General features: G+C 36.6%; 1 protein-coding gene across 1 annotated transcript; it reads right to left on the bottom strand.

The window, feature by feature from the left end:
• Window positions 1-4,805: 4,805 nt before the first annotated feature.
• On the bottom strand, window positions 4,806-6,200 carry LOC145158774 (receptor-like protein EIX2). The gene has a single exon (XM_079077620.1). The coding sequence runs from the start codon at window positions 6,198-6,200 to the stop codon at window positions 4,806-4,808; it is 1,395 nt and encodes a 464-aa protein (XP_078933746.1).
• Window positions 6,201-18,021: the final 11,821 nt, after the last annotated feature.

Raw genomic sequence — 18,021 nt, 5'->3', positions numbered from 1 at the left:
TCATTGGATATCCAGTAAAGCTCTCTCTTCCCAATGGAAAGGGATCGGCCATAGTCAACTCGGTTGACCCAATGGTAAAGAGAGAGGCGAAGTCTGAGATAGTCCCATTATCAAGGGTCCATAGGTGACTATTGCCAAAGGAAGGGGCATTGGTTGCGAAGCTGCCAAATTTACCTAAGGATGTTAAAGTCAATAAGTTTGGCTCTACTTCAGGTAAAGTCCATTGTCTAACTCTATTAAGTACATGCTGATTCTGATCGCGAAGATGGATTTCAATCGCATGGTTCGGTGATCAGAATTTTGGGCTATTACTTAAGAATAATAATATTTATATTGCTTAGGAATAGATAACAACAAGGTTTTCATATGGATTGTAAGGATAAGTTTTTCCGCAAAGTTTTAAAATAAAAGAAAAAGGTTTTGATTTTATTTATTTTAAGTATCCTTACAATGACATTTGTGAAAAGTTGTTGCTTATAAGATTCCATTGATAGCAATATTGGAAAAATGGATTTGATTCTTTCGGTTGTGGTAGTGTCTAATATTACCAAATAAGGAAAGATTCTCATCACCCAAGGTTCAATTGGACCGAAACTTGGAATCATGCAAGTTGTATAGTATGATGAATGAGAACTTTCAGCTTGGAAAATTAAGACTAATTCCTTATGTGAATAAGGAAAGGACTAAGGGATCGAGTACACATTCTTGTGCACTGGTCAAGTCCACCACAAAAGATCAAGAAGATTATTCGTCATGATTTATTTAAGTTCAGTAAATATGGTTATACTTATAAGTTTAAGTATAAGTCTGTAGCATTGGAGAAGTTTCAATGTGAGACAGAACGAATAAGAAGAATCAAAGTATGGCAGAAAGATAAAAGTTTCTCAAATCTGAAAAGATGGGAGAGTACTTTAGTATCATGTTTATGATCATCTTAATGATTAAGATACCATATCACAATTGGTCCTCTAAAGTCATCTTAGTGCATTCTTATGACTAAGAAGAGGAGTCATGAATTGTTGAAATGGTTAAATCAAAAAGATGAGTCATACTTCGTTCCAAAACAATTCTTAGAGTCATACTCCAAGATTGTAACTTGAGTGACATATCTTAAAGAGGGTTTGTTAACACTAGTCAAATGTAAGAGTAAAAGGTTATCTACTCTTGTACATTTGAAATTGGTAAGTTGTGATGTTTTGGATAAAACAGAGACCAACTTAGGCCAATTGTGTAAAGTGTTAGTCTTGATAAAGAATCCGCACTATCTCTTGAATATTTGACAAGGGAGTTTTATATGTCAAGAGGACAGTGGGAGTCTTAAAGCTCTTGAAAGTTTCAAGACTTAATCAAGAATAAAACCTAAAGTCCTTCACAAGCACATGACTTGAGGTTTATAACCTATCGTGTTGAAATTTTTGTGCCTATTCAAGTTGGCTTTGCATAGGAGTTCTGAGAGTTCTCAATTGGTTGCACAACTACTTGGAAGCAATGGCAGGCACCTGAGCTACCAAATGGCAAGAATTTAAGATTGCACAAGTTTAATCAATATGAGTTTGGATTTGTCACTAACCTTGTCTTGTGATTATGGTTTTGACAAATTCACATGGATAAGAACACATACACTATTAAATCTAAGTGTCATAAGGTTTCTCTCCGATTCATGAAAATGATGGTGAGGAAACACTTTCACTAAGTAGATTTTAGCTAGATAGCAATTGTGATATTTGCATTCTCAAAGTCGTTAGTGGAGCGTGTGTGGTTTACCGGCACACTAACATGGACTTGTGAGAAGTGGCAAAGGTCTAAACAATTGAGACTATGATTACGGCATCCCTTTTCATAGTTCTAAAATTGTTTAGACACACATGTGAGCTATCTAAGAGAGGTGTATGATTTTGATAAAGTTTTATCAAAACAATCTAGTATCAGAAATCTGAACTTTGGTAAGAAAGTCAGCTGATTTCTGAGTACATGTCAAAGCTAGTGGGAGCATAAGTGTTATGCTAATAATCATCATGTTAGTGGGAGCATGATAATTATGACAAAGGTTGCAAGTTAGCAATGTTAATTATAGAAAACAAAAGTTTCAATTCGTGAGGTTGCAGGGGTTGAAAAAGTTGTTTTGCTATAATTAAGGGAGAGGAAATTATACTTCATTTCAATTCTAAAAGCTTAGATTGAGATTTTAATCGTATTTAATCAAGGATATATATATATGTATATATATATATATATATATATATATATATGAATTTCATGTTGGAATGGCTCAACATAAGGAAATTCTATATATGGGTCCATTATTTGCGTTCTAAAATTCGATTATGATTACGGCATCCCTTTTCATAATCTGAATTTTGAGAACTTGGCAAATTGAAATGGAAATATTATAGCAAAAGACTGGTTTAGTCTTTATGTGAGACATCATGAATCGTGTCCCATATGCTTCGGATATAGGATCGATTACATGTGCTATATTCATCCTTTCTAAAATTTTCCAAATGTCTGGGGCATTATGAAGGGAAAAGGTCTAGAATTGGATATGACTAAAATGATTAAGCAATTGTCGAGGACAATCTAAGGTTTACCAAAGATTGGTTGCTCAAGGACAGTTGGAAGTATAATGTTAATTCTGGAAGGACCATATTGACATAATCTGTAAGGAGGCAACTCTTGTTCAGAAGTGATAGTCAAAATGGAATATGGAAATGTTTCAAAGTTAGAAATTATTCAATCTTTGTAAGATTAGGAAACTTAATGAAAGAAGGATGTTTCCAAGGAGCTGATCTCCTTTGGAATGCTCTGTAATGATTGTTGTCAAGTCTTTCTGACTTTGTGCATAATCATTAAGAGGATCAATGCATATAAGTTTAGAATCTAACAGATTTCAGTAAATGGCATGAATTTGGAATTCTTGCATTTGCAGTAAGGATTTGGGACTGTGAAAAGAGGATCATTGGAGTGATGTTCAATTGATCTATTTTACAAAGTAAAGAACATAGACAAACATAGTATGCATACTTGGTGTATGGCATGACTAGTGTTTAGAAAACATAGTGTACATGCTTGGAGCATGGGACAACTATTGTTTTAAATTCAAGAATAAAGTTGATAGCTGAAACAGTATACAATGAATAATGTGTAATCATATGGTGATAAATAAAAGGTGTTTTATTTATGTTCATAGGTTTTGATACCATATTGGATTCAATTATTATTGTGTTTCACTGTGCATGTTTTAACTTCCAGAATAACTAGGTCATTGTTCTGGATGACTAAGTTATTCAAACCATCCACAGTCGGTCATATGTTGGAAGTAGATATGAATCAAGACTGTCATGGGTTGGCTTGTAGAGGTCTAAGATGTTGGACAAAGGGCTACAACACTCATGAGTGCTCATAAGTTCTGAGTATTGGATTCAAACCGCGCTCACTGGGATCACTTCATGGATTTTATCACGAGTGATCATGAGACGATAATATCTTATATTCTTCAAACCTAGAGATATGAGTTGTTACTATGAGTTGGTTGTGCATTGATTGCACGAAAACGCATTCGGTAACTCGATGTTATAAAACGTGCCTTTGTGTATGATTCAACAAGTAGTAGAACAAGCCATATGAGTCGAAGTTTATCCATTTCTTTTACCTTCGGGATAAAAGCGATATCTGTGGGCCCCTCGATGATTTAAAGATGATACATGTGAGTGCTTGGCCAAGCCAGGACTGATTTGATCTGTTCAATCAGTCAGTCATCATGAATCGGAAATCGGGAAACAACAAATGGACAGAGAGAATGATTTTAATCCATGTCTCAGTCCATATGATATCTAGAATGGAGGAATATATGATCCCTTATCTAATGGACAAGTCATTGACAAAGGTCAGAGTTCATCGACAAGGTCAGAGTTCGACAGAAGCTTTTGAGAGCTATGATTGCTGATCGGTTCCTGAAGTCATACGCAATAATAGTTTTAGACTTATCCAAGTGGGAGACTGTTGGATTAATGTCTAAGTCCATAACTATAATTGGTAAGACTTGACCCGACCCGGCATGGTCCATTTGGGTTGCATGGCATCATGCATTTGGATAGACTATAATGAGAGAAATAACACTTAAGGTTGGTTAATATATTATAAGTTCTAATATATTAATAAGGTTATTTAATTAGTATTGATCAAGAATTAATTTGGAATTAATTAAGTGATCAAAAGGAGACTAATTAAATATATGGGTTGATTGTGTAAATCATTCATTCTTATATATGTGGGCTTGTGATCCAAGATTCCTTATGTTGGACTAAGTCCATGGGGTGACCCATGGATACTCCATGGAGGTCAAAATCCATGGAGCATAAGGAATGGGTAAAGTTATGAGTTACATGGTGTAACCCTAATAGCCACCATATAAAAGAATCCCATGGCTCAAGAAATCGTACACTAATGTGTAAGTGTGAGGGCTAGACGATTTGAAGGAGTGTTCAAGTTTCTCTCAAGTTATTCCAAGTGTATTTGGTGTTGTGTGAACCATTTGAGGTGTCACACTTGGGGCACTAGACACTCAAGCTTCATGAAGACATTCTACATCAAAGAGGTATGTATTCTATCTTGTTATATTTATTATTTTGTATGCTAGATTAGGATAATACCTTGGATGTTCATAATTGTATGTATAATAGAGAAAACATAGATCCAAGGTATTTAGGGTTGCATGTACACTTAGGAGTGTTAGAATGCTCATAACCCAACAAATGCCACTTATTTGGAAAGGAGGGTTCCAATCATGAGAAATCTTGAAGCTCAATCTATGGTTGGAGGTTGCATACAGGCATTTTAACATTGATGTGTTGGCAAAATGGGCTTCGGTGATTACACCAGATAAAGAAGCATTGGATATATATATCAAGAAACTCAAGTTTAGAAAGCTTTCCGATGGTATCTGGAATTGTCCCGTTTAAAAGGAGGTTGGACGATAAATCCAGTTTCTGTAACATCATCAGGTTTCCTAAAGACACAGGAATCGAACCTGTTAATTGGTTCTGAGTTAGATACAATTCCTGCAAACTCGTTATATATCCAAGAGCTGCTGGGATTTTTCCTGTTAACTTGTTGTTATCAAGATACAAACTTGTCAAGGATGTAAGCCTTTGTAGTGATGTTGGGATTTCCCCACAAAACCTGTTATAGCTTAGTCTCGGAGTCTCCAGAGCAAATCGGGAAACATTACTTGATGGCCCTGGCCCCACGAGTTCCTCTTCCATATCATTGAATGAAAGATCCAAACTTTTTAAACGACTGAAACTCCAGACCCCAACATCATGAATACGCGGAAATTTATTTTCCGAGAGATCAAGTTCGACGATGTTGTTCATGACTGGAATCGAAGAATTGAGTTTGTTGTTGGAAAGATCGAGAACTCGTAAAGAGGTCAAATTTTGTAAAAAGTGAGGGAAGTTGCCTCCGATGGAATTCAAATGAAGATCAAGCGTTTGAATGGTAGAAAGCGTAAGATTCAGATGATGATTGAAATGAGAATTAGAAAGCTTGCATTCCGACAAACGTAACTCTATCAAAGAAGGGATCATAGATAAGAGTACCTTGTCTAGATTTCGAGCTTTACCAATACCAAGGCTCAATCCGCTCAGATCAAGATGTTGGAGCGACAAAAGATTTGAAAACCATGCGAAATCATCAACCACCAATTCCAGGTTGTAACTGAGGTGAAGCACACGCAAACTCGACAGGTTTCCAATTACAGGAGGAACTACGCCAGAAAAACCCGCAGAAGAAAGATCTAGAAATCTGAGTTGTGTCATGGATCCAATGAAGTCAGGAATCCGGATGCCACGGAAATCATTCCCACTCAAGTCCATGTAACTCAAATGAGTCAACTCGGCCAAACACGAATCCAACTTGTTTCCATTTAACTCCGGTGTAATATCCAAAGGATCTCTTCCGAGATGAAGCCCGGTAACATGTCCGGTTGCATTATCGCACTCCACACCTTCCCACTCGCAACAATTCTTTTCTCCATTCCATGATGAAAGTAGACCAGGAGGTTCCGATGACACGCTGCGTTTGAATCGGAGAAGAGCCCGCCACTCATGATCAAAGCAACCAGAACAGGAACAACAACTGAGGTCTGTGGCCGCTAAAATGAACAAGAGAAAGAACCCATCAACCCATAATAGCTTCTGCATGATTATGTGTTCCTCTTGTTTATTCAAATTGTATGAGGCCGGAAATTGTAAATATAGATACAGACCTTTAAGCAAATCATTAATACAAGAGACCATATTGTCTTCAAAATGTACTCTAAATAGTAGACAATTATACCAATTCATTTCAATTAAACGCTATTGTATACAGTTAGTTACTCACAAACTTAACCAAAAGTTAGAGGTCATGTAACTTTTGAAAATTTTTGAGTTATTTTTTTTTTTGCGAAAACAATTATCATACTGTGTTTACTTATGCAACTAGGGAGGATGTTGTTGTGATTGAATCCATTCCTCCCTGATTCTATCAATCAATGTGTGACTTTTGAAAAGTTGCTTCATTCAGTTCTGAAGCTGCATGTCTTTGTTAGAAGATTTAGCATTCGTGCCGAGCATAATTTCTGTGCATGTCATTAATCAAATCCCACCTTTGATATTCTCTAGTGAGTGTATGCTTATTGAACAAAGGAGAAAAAATAATTAGTGAAAGTTCAACATATGTAACTACGGAGGATTTTTTTTTCTAATGAATTGTTAAAAAAAACCATAATAAACATATTGATGAGACGTTGACCATTCAGATTTCAGATCAAGCTTGATGAGACGTTGACCATACAGATTTCAGATTTCACATGCAAAAGTAAAGAAAAGAGGACAACTTAATGACAAAATAAAGCAAGCACCGAGGGGCGCATGGGACAACCATTCCCCTTTTTCCCACATCCAACTGTTGCCCTTGCCACCAAATAGTCGCCCACTCGTTTCTCTCTTCGTTTCTCTTTATTTCTTGGCCAACTGTTGAAACATGTATTTTTCACTTTTGTTGTTGCCTTGATGCCTGATGCTCACCCCTTGTAGATTAATCCATGTTTTTTCTTTCTTTCTGTTTTCTTAATTGATTTTTTGTTAATTGTTATAGTTATTGAACAATTCAATTTAGTTGTTGCTTATGTCTTATATGTTACTCCGTTCAATTGTTAATTGCAAATCGATTTCATTGTCAACTATTAAGGTTTTGTTTTTCTGTTGCTGCTTTGCATTTTCCATTTGTTAATGGATTTTTATAGAGAAATTTCATGAAATAACCCTATCTTAAAGGGTGTTTTCACATTCAACCTCAAGGAGGGAGGACAACACCGGATACCGCTGGGCTAGAAGCCCTTTGGTTGTTTTCACATTTTAACCATAAAATTTTGAAATTTGTAAAATGACCATCAGATCCGCAGAGGGTGCTCTGCGGATCTTTTTAGCCTTCTGAGGATCTTAGCACACCTCTGCGGAAATGGGGTGGCAGCACCAAAGGACAAAATTTTTCGAGGGTTTTTAAAGTTCTGCAGAGGTGGCTTTGAGGATTGCTTAATGGCTTTGAGGATCGGCTAATGGCTCTTGAGGATCTGTTCTTGAGCAAAACATAGTGCCAAAATCAACAAGTCTATTTTTTTAATAATTTTTGTTACTTAATAATCATTTTTAATAATTTTTGTTACTTAATAATCCTTTTTGCATATAAAATCAAAATAAAAAAAAAATTAATAATTTCGCAGAGATGAACATCGATCCTCAGAGGGGGATCTGTGGATTTGTTCTTCAGCAAAACACCTCGGCAGATTTGTTCTTTGCAAAAACGATATTTCCATGGCAATAATCGGGCAAAAATTTGGGATTTACTAATCACTAAACTATCATACATTCATACAAACTATCATACACCCTAACAACATATAATTAACTCAAAAAACGGGCAATTATGTTTTCATACCTAAAAATTTGGCACTATGTTTTGCTCAGAAACATATCCTCAGAGCCATTAAGCGATCCTCAAAGCAACCTATGCGGATCTGATGGTCATTTTACAAATTTCGAAATTTTATGGTTAAAAGGTGAAAACACCCCCCTAAGATATGGTTATTTTATGAAATTTCTCATTTTTATAGTGATTTGTCAAGTGTAATGGTTAATTACCCTGCTAAACCCTTCTATTGCATGGAATCATGTTGTTGCCGAATATGTAACCTTTCTGGAAATGTTGCATTTGAGTTGTGCTGTTTTTCCGTTTAGTTTCCACACATGCAGCTTTTCTTATTTTTGGCTTTATATTTTTTATTTTATTTCATTCTAAGTACAAAAATATCAAATAATAACGACTAATTAGATGATATTTAGGAGTCAGAAACATTCCTTATTTTTATGATTTTAGTATTAGGCTATAGGATTCTTATAAGACTATTATATAAAGTCATTTAGATGTGAATTTTTAATCATTTCTTCCTCTTCTTTCCCTGATCTCTCCTTGGTCATTTATACTCCTTGTAACATTCTCAATAAGACTGTTCGGTTGTGTATGTTTTCTGTTGATCTTTTTATAACAGTAATCTGTTGAATCCACCAAATCAAGTAGTCTTGCTGTTGTTGCATCCACCAAAACAACTAAACAAGTCAATTCTTGCTTAATTTGTTGCTTTCTGGATGGTGTAGTTTCGAAGAACATGAACCACAAGTGATCCTTCTCAAGATGTGTTTGATTTCCAGATCTATTTAGTTGTTCATACTTGTTAGTAGCTTATATTGAATTCTTAATTCTTCTAATTAATAGTTACGAGGTAATTGTGTATTATTTTATTATATTATGTATTATATAGATAGCTCATTTAGGATGGCAATTCCGTCAAGTTCCCATGGCGAAAGTCTTTTCACCTTTTATGTTTTATGTTTTTTTTTCTTTGCATACCAACCTCTAATGTCCCTTAATTCAAGTTAAGTCTTCTTTGATTCCATTAATTCTAGTTTAGTTTACACATATTATATAGAACATTGCAAAGCCCATTGGTGTTTTTTATATTTTTTCAGTCGATTCAAATCTTACTTGAGTTATTTGTGTATGCTATTGCATTCATGAAATCAAAACAAGTCAGACAATTCTTTTAACTTGTCCATTCTATGGATGGTGCAAGTAAATCCCGATTGATTCTTTGGTGGGTATAATTATAAAGTTGGTTGGTTCCATGACCATAATATAATATATGCAGACTATAACTATTGAAAACCAAAAATTTTAAATCAAGCCTTAAGGACTTGTCACTATATTTGTGGGAGTTTAGGTCAAAGCATTGTAATTCATTTCTCAGTTTCATAATTCCTTGCCAATGCAACCTCCTACAAAATTGAAGAGAGCACGTCTCCATCTGCTCATAAGAGCCAGGATTCCCAATATTCCCATAAACCCTGTTATGAAACCACAAATCCACATCTTCTCAACACTGTCATTGTCTTCATCTTCCTCAACGTTTCTTCCTAATTGCAGAACTTGATCACTATTGCACCTGATTGCTAGCGGGCCACCACAAAGCTGGTTATTGCCGCCGGTGTATATGGATGGATCATTGAGTGTCTGGAGCTGACTTCCTGTTGGAATTCTCCCCGATAAGTTGTTGTTTGACAAGTTGAGATGGCTAAGAAACGTTAGTGCAGACATACTCTGTGGGATCATCCCTGAAAGATTGTTTCCTGATAGATCAAGAGATTCTAGCGAATGCATATCACCGATTCTATCTGGAATGCGACCCTTGAGGTGATTGTTTGACAAGTTTAGTCCCCGCAATCCTGAAAGAAATTCCAACTCTTTGGGTATTTCCCCAACCAGTTTATTGCTCGATAGGTCCATGTTCACAACATATCTTAATGTTGTTGTATACTCGAGTGTGACTCCTTTGATGACCTGGTTCAAACTATGCTCGAAGCTGGCCAAAGAATCAAAATTGGGATCACCTCCTCTCATTTTACTAAAGTTCATAAAGCAGTGAGGGATGGTTCCTGTTAAGTTATTATCTCCTACATCCATGATTTGAAGGTTGGAGCTTTCACACAACTCTACAGGAATTTGACCCGTGAAGCTGTTTTTATGTAGCCTGAGAACTCTTAGCATCTTGAACTTTTCATCGATCCATTTCGGTATGTTTCCAGAGAATCGGTTTTCTCCCAAATCCAGCACATGTAACAATGTGCAATTTGCTAGAGTGTTGGGAAGTTGGCCGTAGAAACTATTGTTGTTTAGTTGTAACCAGATTAGGGATGAACAAAGATTGCCTAGAGAGCTTGGAATGACACCAGATAGCCTGTTGGAACTTAATATCATAACAACCAGTTCCCTGAGATTACCGATGCACTCTGGAATGCTCCCGGATAGCTTATTTTTAGAAAGATTGAGAATAACCAAATCTGTAATGTTACAGAATGAATCTGGAATTGACCCGTTGAAGAGGTTGTTCATAAGAAGCACTCTAGGGAAATCTGCAATCCTTGAAAGTGGAAGATTTGTCAATGGACCCTCGAGATAGTTGTGGGAGAGATCAATTGAATTGTTGATAGGGAGCTCGCGAAGCCAACCTGGAAGAGGTCCGAAGATACTAGTATTTGATAGATCCAGTGTATAAAGACTCCTTTGTGTTCGAATCCATTGCGGAAATTCTGATTGGATTGTGCAAGATCCAAGTAGAATGGCTGCTAACTGGAAAGGAGGCTTCCAATCGGGAGAAAACTTGAAGCTCAACCTGTGGTTTGAGGTTGCATCCAATTGTTTTAACAATGATGTGTTTGTGAAATGTGCTTCAGTGACTACACCAGACAAATAGTTGTCGGACACATTGAGAGCCACAAGTTGAGAAAGTTGTCCAATGGTATGTGGAAGTGGGCCTTTCAAGATGTTTGAAGATAAATCAAGGGACTGGAGTCGTGAGAGGTTTCCTAGCGATATTGGAATCACAGACAACAGATTGTTTTGGAGATTCAAGGTATTTAGATTCGACAATCGTCCCAGGGATAATGGAACTGTTCCGTTTAACATGTTATGAGATAAATCTAGCGTGTGTAACGACCTCAGGTTATCCAAAGACGTAGGAATCGCACCTGTTAGTTGGTTTTCAGATAGATCTAAAAACAGCAAACATGTTATATTTCCCAGAGCTTCCGGGATATTTCCGTTCAACTTGTTTTTATCAAGACCCAATTCTGTCAAGGCCGTTAGCTTTTCTAGTGATTTCGGGATTTCACCACCAAACTTGTTGTCGCTAAGAAACAGCGTCTCCAGAGCAAATTGAGTGCATCCGGAAACATTACTTGATGGCCCTGTGAGTTCCCCTTCCATATCATTGGACGAAAGATCCAAACATTTTAACCGGCAGAGTCTCCAGACTTCTTGAATACGTGGAAATTTATTTTCCGAGAGATGGAGTCGGACGATGTTGGACATGAAAGGAATTGAAGAGTTGAGTTGGTTGGTTGAAAGATCAAGAACTTGTAAAGAGGTCAAGTTTTGTAAAAAAAGAGGGGAGTCGCCTTGCAACGAATTCCCTCTAAGATCCAACGTATGAATGGTGGAGAGTGTAAGATTCGGATGAAGATGGGTGCGGCGGAAATGAGAATTGGAAAGCCCGCATCCTGACAAGCTTAACGATCGTAATGAAGGGATCATATACAACAATGCCTTGTCACCGACGCTCGATCCGCTTAGATCAAGATATTCGAGTGACAAAAGACTTGAAAACCATGTGAAATCATCAACAACAAGTTCCATGCCACGAAGGTCAAGTACGTGCAATCTTGACAGATTTCCAATTCCATGAGGAACGACGCCAGAAAAGCCTGCAAGAGAAAGATCCAGAATTTCGAGTTGTGTCATCGATCCGATGAACTCAGGAATCGGGCTGTCACGAAAATAATTCATACTCAAGTCCATGTAACTCAATTGAGTCAACTCGGCCAAAGATGAATCCAACTTGTTTCCCTCTAACCCCGGTATAGAATCATAATGATCGTTTCTGAGATGAAGCCTAGTAACATGTCCTGTTGCGTTATCACAGCCCACACCGTGCCATTCACAACACTTGTTGTTTCCGTTCCAAGATGAGAGTAGACCAGAAGGGTCCGATGCAAGGCTGTGTTTGAATCGGAGAAGAGCTCGCCTCTCGTGATCAAAGCAACCGGAACAACATAGGTGTGTGGTTGCAAAAGTAAACAAGAGAAAGAACCACCTACCAACCCTTAATATCTTTTCCATGATTTTGCTTGTTTATTTAAAAACGAGGCTAACACCTATAAATATAGGCACAGACCTTTTCCATATAATACATATATGCGATGTATAATGCTCTTGCTTTTGCACAAATCGTCCACCATATGTTGCCGCGTAAAAACATAATTTTTCTCTTCAAAATGTACTTTACAGACTACAATAGGCGCCTACCATTTTACACGTGACACGTTTTAATACTAATTCTTTTATAATAATTCATTTCGGTTAAATAACATTATATAGAGTTAATCACCAAAAAAAAAAAAAAATCAAATAAGAGAATGTCATAGTACAAAATAACTATATATTTTGAAATTTTCACAAAATCAACATTTATTGTTCGAAAAACACCCCCTAATTCACAAAATTGTTTTTTCAATTGTCCCCACTATTAATAACACCATTGATGACGTGCCCTCCAGCTTGCGCTCAGACGCGCCAAGAATTCCCCAAGACAGACTACGCCTGGTATAGCTAGCCTGGCGGAACCCCGCTCCCGCGCACACCCTTCAAGCATAGGGCCCCCCACGCCCGCGGAGAAGGCTCGGCCTCGACCGGGGCGCCTTCTATTCCGCGACAAAGCATAACAGCTCCAGATGACAAAGGGGATACTCAACGCATTACCACCTGAACCAATTGTTAGCTCTGACAGATTGAAGAGCACGATTGCCCAATCAGCATGCCCGGTCCTGTCGGGTTTGACGCCCTTGTCTCGTACGACAGTATATAAGGCCTCCTCCCGTGCCCGGAAGGGTAAGTCGTTTTTCCCTCAGCTCACTTCAAACAATCCAAGTGTATCTACTGAATTGACCGTCAGAACGTTTTTCCGGGATCCCCTCCCGGAGAACGGCTGACGGTTTCTCCCTGTTGCGACATTGCAGGTTCGCCTAAGTAATCAGAACCCTTGAAGAGCATCGTCGGAGAACCAGGTCACATCAATCATATTTTGCAAAATTGTATTTTTTTTGGAAAACATATCAACTTGAATAAAAAGAGACTAACAAATTGCTTTCTTTTTTAAGTGCACCACTTGACGAGTAAAGAAAGATGCCTTTCACCTTTTGTCTTCCTCATGCAAACTTTTTAGGCGAAAGATGTTATTTTGTAATAAATTTTCGAAACATGGTTGTTTTTTATTGTTTTTTAGAAAATTATAAAAATGGTCAAAATGAGGATCTCCTTTTAACAAAGAGTTGTCATTCTTTTAATTTCTTTTACACAGAATGACCATTAATTTCGTAATAGGGTCATCATATTTTGCAGCGAAATTGTTTTTTATACAATAAATAAATAAATAAATAAATATTACAATGTTTTTTTTTTGTATGTAAATATTGAGAATTTGTTTATATATTGCAAAATTGTCAAGTATATTGCGGAAATATTCATATTATTACAAATATAAAAAAAGATTCAAATTTTGTTTGTCGTGGGCCTTAAAAAACAAATCTGGTCTAGCTCAACCAAGAACCCACTCATTTGGAGGAGCAAGCACATTCGAATAAAATATCATTTTATACGTGAAGTAGTGCATATATAGTGGAGAAAGTGTTGAAGTTGTTGTCTGCAAGACTTGCCGACATCCTTACTAAAGTTTTGTAGGTTGGGATCTTTAACAAGTTCAAGGATAAAGTAGGTTTTGCAGCAAAATTAGGGGGTGTTAGGTATTGTTTTTTGAACTTTAAAAGTATTTTTGGACAAAAATGTTTATTGACTTATTATGGGAATTCAATTGAATCGTATATTGATTTGTGATAAGTACATTGATTTAAATACAGGAAGAACAAATTTGTCCCTTCTCTTCCAAAGAGTATACTCTGGATTTGGACCAGTTGTCGCCGGTATAGCAGCGACGGCAGGAGTGGTGGGAGTAGCTGGAACGGCGGCGACTGCAGGAATATCGATCGTCTTTGATGGAGGCTTAGTATCAAGAACATAATCCTCCAAATCAAATGTCTCTAGGGCTGAAATAATGGTTGTACGCCAGAGAGAAGTTGTTTCTATCAAGTTTGATTGAAATTGGTGGTATTTGGAAATTTAGGGCAGACGAAGAGATGGTGGTAGCGAGATTAAGAAGAGAGGCAGAACCAGATGCCATTTATCGAGAGAGAGAGAAAAAAATTCAGAGTTTTGATAAAGGAAGTAGCTCTGATACCATATGCGAATTCAATTGAATCGTATATTGATTTGTGATAAGTACATTGATTTAAATACAGGAAGATAGTAAACTGAAAAGAGATAAGATCTCCTATTCCTACTCTACAGGAGTTGACTAATAGACTAAATCAAATACAACAATTTACACGTATGAAAATATACTTTGGCTATTACTTATGGTATGACAAAAGAAATTAAAAAATATTTGAATTAGCTTTTTGTGGTGACAAAAAGTTTTATAATTATAAAATGACTAAAACGGCATGTAAATGGAAGAGAGAATAAAAAGTGAGTAAGGAAGTTCATTAAGAATAGTATTGTAATTTTAAAAAACCATAAACACTTCAAAAAGCAAAGATCTTTTAATTTTTTGAAACATCCATTTTAAAACATGTCAAAAAGTCACTTTGAAAAACGTTTATGCAATAGTCCAAACACTTTTTTTTAGACTTAAGTCAGTTTTGAAAAGCAATCCAAAACACCCTCTTAAAAGGGTATGCAAGTTAGAAATAGACAAATATGCATAAATGGTCCATACGGTTTTCTAGAATATCAAGTCAATTTGGTCCTTAATTTTTTCCGGTCTTATTGAAGTGACCAAGTGGTTTCAATGTCTATCGTGGTTGGTCTTTTATCCATTTAAAAAGACTTGTATACCATTTTAATTTATACTATTTATTTATTTAAATAAAATTATTTTAAAAAATGAAATAAAAATCACTCTCATCCTACTTCAAGCACACCCGTGGCTAGCTAAATCACCACCGGAAACCACCCAATCTCATCCCCTCCAACAGTAGAGTTGGGTTGCAATCGTCACCAACGGCTCTCGCGGCATTGACAAAGCCATCTCCCTCTACCTTGCATCCCTTAGCGTAAAGCTCATCGTCAATTACAATTCAAATTCCTATAAAGCAGATTTAGTCGTTACGAAAATTAATTCTAAATTTTAATCTGAATCAGAATCCCCACAGGTTGTTTCCATCAAATCCGATGTATCAAATCCGATCCAAGTAAAAACCCTCTTTCATGCAGTTGAATCCTTATTCGATTCCCCATTATATGTTCTCGTTAACGCCGCCAGAGTCCTTGACTCCTACAATTTGATCCCTAACTCCTCCATCGACGGATTGATCCCTAACTCCTCCATCGACGGATTCGATATGACGTTCGTCATGAAATAAGTTCTCAAAGCAAATCACAAATATCCATGCTCAACCATGCTCAATATAGAAGAACAATGAGGTTTCATTTTCTAAAGCCAATTGGTGATAGAAGGGAATACCCATTGCCTTGTATGCTAGCATATAGTTTCTCTTTTTACCGATGTAGGATTGGGTTTGCATCCTAACAATCCTCCCGTCGAACCCAATTCCACTATTGGCCTCCTCTTCAATGACTGTTCATCAAATCCAATCTTTTTTCATACCGCCGATACTCTCCGGACACGCCCACCTGACCTCAGGAAGACTTTCGATACAAAGCTTCAGGATCAACTTCGTTGGACCGGGAATTACTGGGGATTACGCCACTTAGGGCTACGACCGTAGATCTAATACCATTTGTTAGGATCGCTACTAGTCCAACCATGCTCAACATAGAAGAACAATGAGGTTCCATTTTCTAAAACAAATTGGTGATAGAAGGGATTACCCATTACCTTATATGCTAGTATATAGTTTCTCTTTTTACCGATGTGGGACTGGGTTTGCATCCTAACAGTAACTTATCACTCCATATAAGTTTCCTATGAACTTCAACCTCATCAAGTCAATCTACGCCTTGGAACTAGTACCTGAGAGGCTAAGATACATGGCATTAAAAATACTAAATACAATAATGTCTCGGGAGATACGCGGGTTTATGAACCAAAACATTTAACACATTTCTATCAAAGAAAACATTTCATTAAACATAACATATTTCAAAATACATTTTCCAATATTCCATTCCTTCTAGCATTTTCTTCCCTACTAAAGAAAACATTTTCTCATATTTACGGTCTTTCTTTACATCCCTTTGGCCTTTTTTCTCAAAAGGTTTCTTGTAGTTGCGGTTAGAATTGTACTATTGTTTACCCTTACCTCTATCGTCATAAAGTGTTTCATCTTCGGTTTTCACAGAAACTGTCCCATCTACTTTGCAAGGGCCTCCTGCCCTACTAAGAGGTTCTCAAACTCGGCTATAGATGGTTGTACTGGCCAAATTTGGATCACAGCTACGAAGCTTATGAATTTAGACTTCAAACGATGTATAATGATTCACTTCATATGAGTCGCCCCGATTTGAGACTGTATATAAAGTTCCGAAATTTCTCTACAAATGGACTTCACTTTGTGGAAAAACTAGGGAATAGACATCTAACATTTGAAATGCTGACAACAATTCATTTTCAAGTAATTTCAATCTTGTATCATTCTTCTGAGAACAAAATGTAGAGATTCACAGGCTTCTTTATGAGTTGTCGCATATCTGATGTGTTCCAGCACGCCCTCTTCAACTTTCGTTTTCAAGATGAACATGGCTTTCCCGAATTTAATTTTCCACTTTCTTAGTACCCCAATTTAATCCTCTGCTTTCCGTCTTCTCACCTCTACACCGTTAACAACCTCTAACAAATCTTGTCCATGTAATTATATAAGAATGTAGAAAAGGATGTGAAGTTTTGGTTGTATAGCTTCTTGATACCGCCTACAACTTGAAGATCTCCCATGTGTTTGGCTCTTATACCAATCTGGTACCTGATATGAAGCCACACACTTGTACACAACAAGATACCTCTAAATGTGAATAGAGATTAGGAACAATATGAAGCACACACACAGTTACACAAAGTTATGTATTTTATGATTAATAGAAGAAGAAGACAACAAGTGCCATAAATGGCTTACAATATGATAAAGAAGCTAGGAAAGTGTTCACTGTTAGCCTAATTAGATTATGAGCTTTATGTTGGCCCATTAACTAGAAAACCCTAATTAGCTAGCCTATATATTCTGTCTTTTCCTTTCTTGTATATTGTACTTCTCATTTGATAATAATATAAAAGCCTAGCATGGGACTTTCGCAATTTTAGGTATGGTTTTCTTGCTCGTTTCAGTATTCTGTTTGATTTGATTCGTTCGTTTCGTCGATTTTGATGGTTTCGTTTCGTCTGTTGGTTTTGTTGATTTAGAGATCTTGATTGTTGCTGCTGCTACTCGTATTTACTGTTGTTTTGGTTATTCTTGTTTGACTAACATTGGAAATATGACCCCAAGAGATGATTCTCTTCGGTTCATTAGTATCCAACTCGATGATAAGAACTATGCCTATTGGAGTTATGGATATAATTTGGAACATTTATATAAATGAAAGGGCTAAAAGAAGATGTTAAAATAAAACATGGATATAACTTGGAACATCTATACTACTTAGGGGGCTAATAAGAGATATTAAAATGAAACGTCCAAATATAACTTGGATATCAATTTATTTATTATAATATGAATCTACCTCTTCTAATAAATGAAACCTAAAAATGACACGTGTCAGTTTTTTAGAATGTCTCTTTGACACGTGTCATTTTTCTATGATTTT

This window comes from Lactuca virosa, chromosome 2, assembly GCF_052849685.1.
Source record: "Lactuca virosa cultivar CGN04683 chromosome 2, Lactuca_virosa_CGN04683_v6, whole genome shotgun sequence".
In the NCBI taxonomy this organism is placed as follows: Eukaryota; Viridiplantae; Streptophyta; class Magnoliopsida; order Asterales; family Asteraceae; genus Lactuca; species Lactuca virosa.
Note: the sequence above shows the minus strand (reverse complement) of the source record. Positions and strands in the feature narration are given on the sequence as shown.

Excerpts from the sequence above, each read along its gene's own strand:
- LOC145158774 (XM_079077620.1), bottom strand. The coding sequence starts at position 6,200 with ATGCAGAAGCTATTATGGGTTGATGGGTTCTTTCTCTTGTTCATTTTA.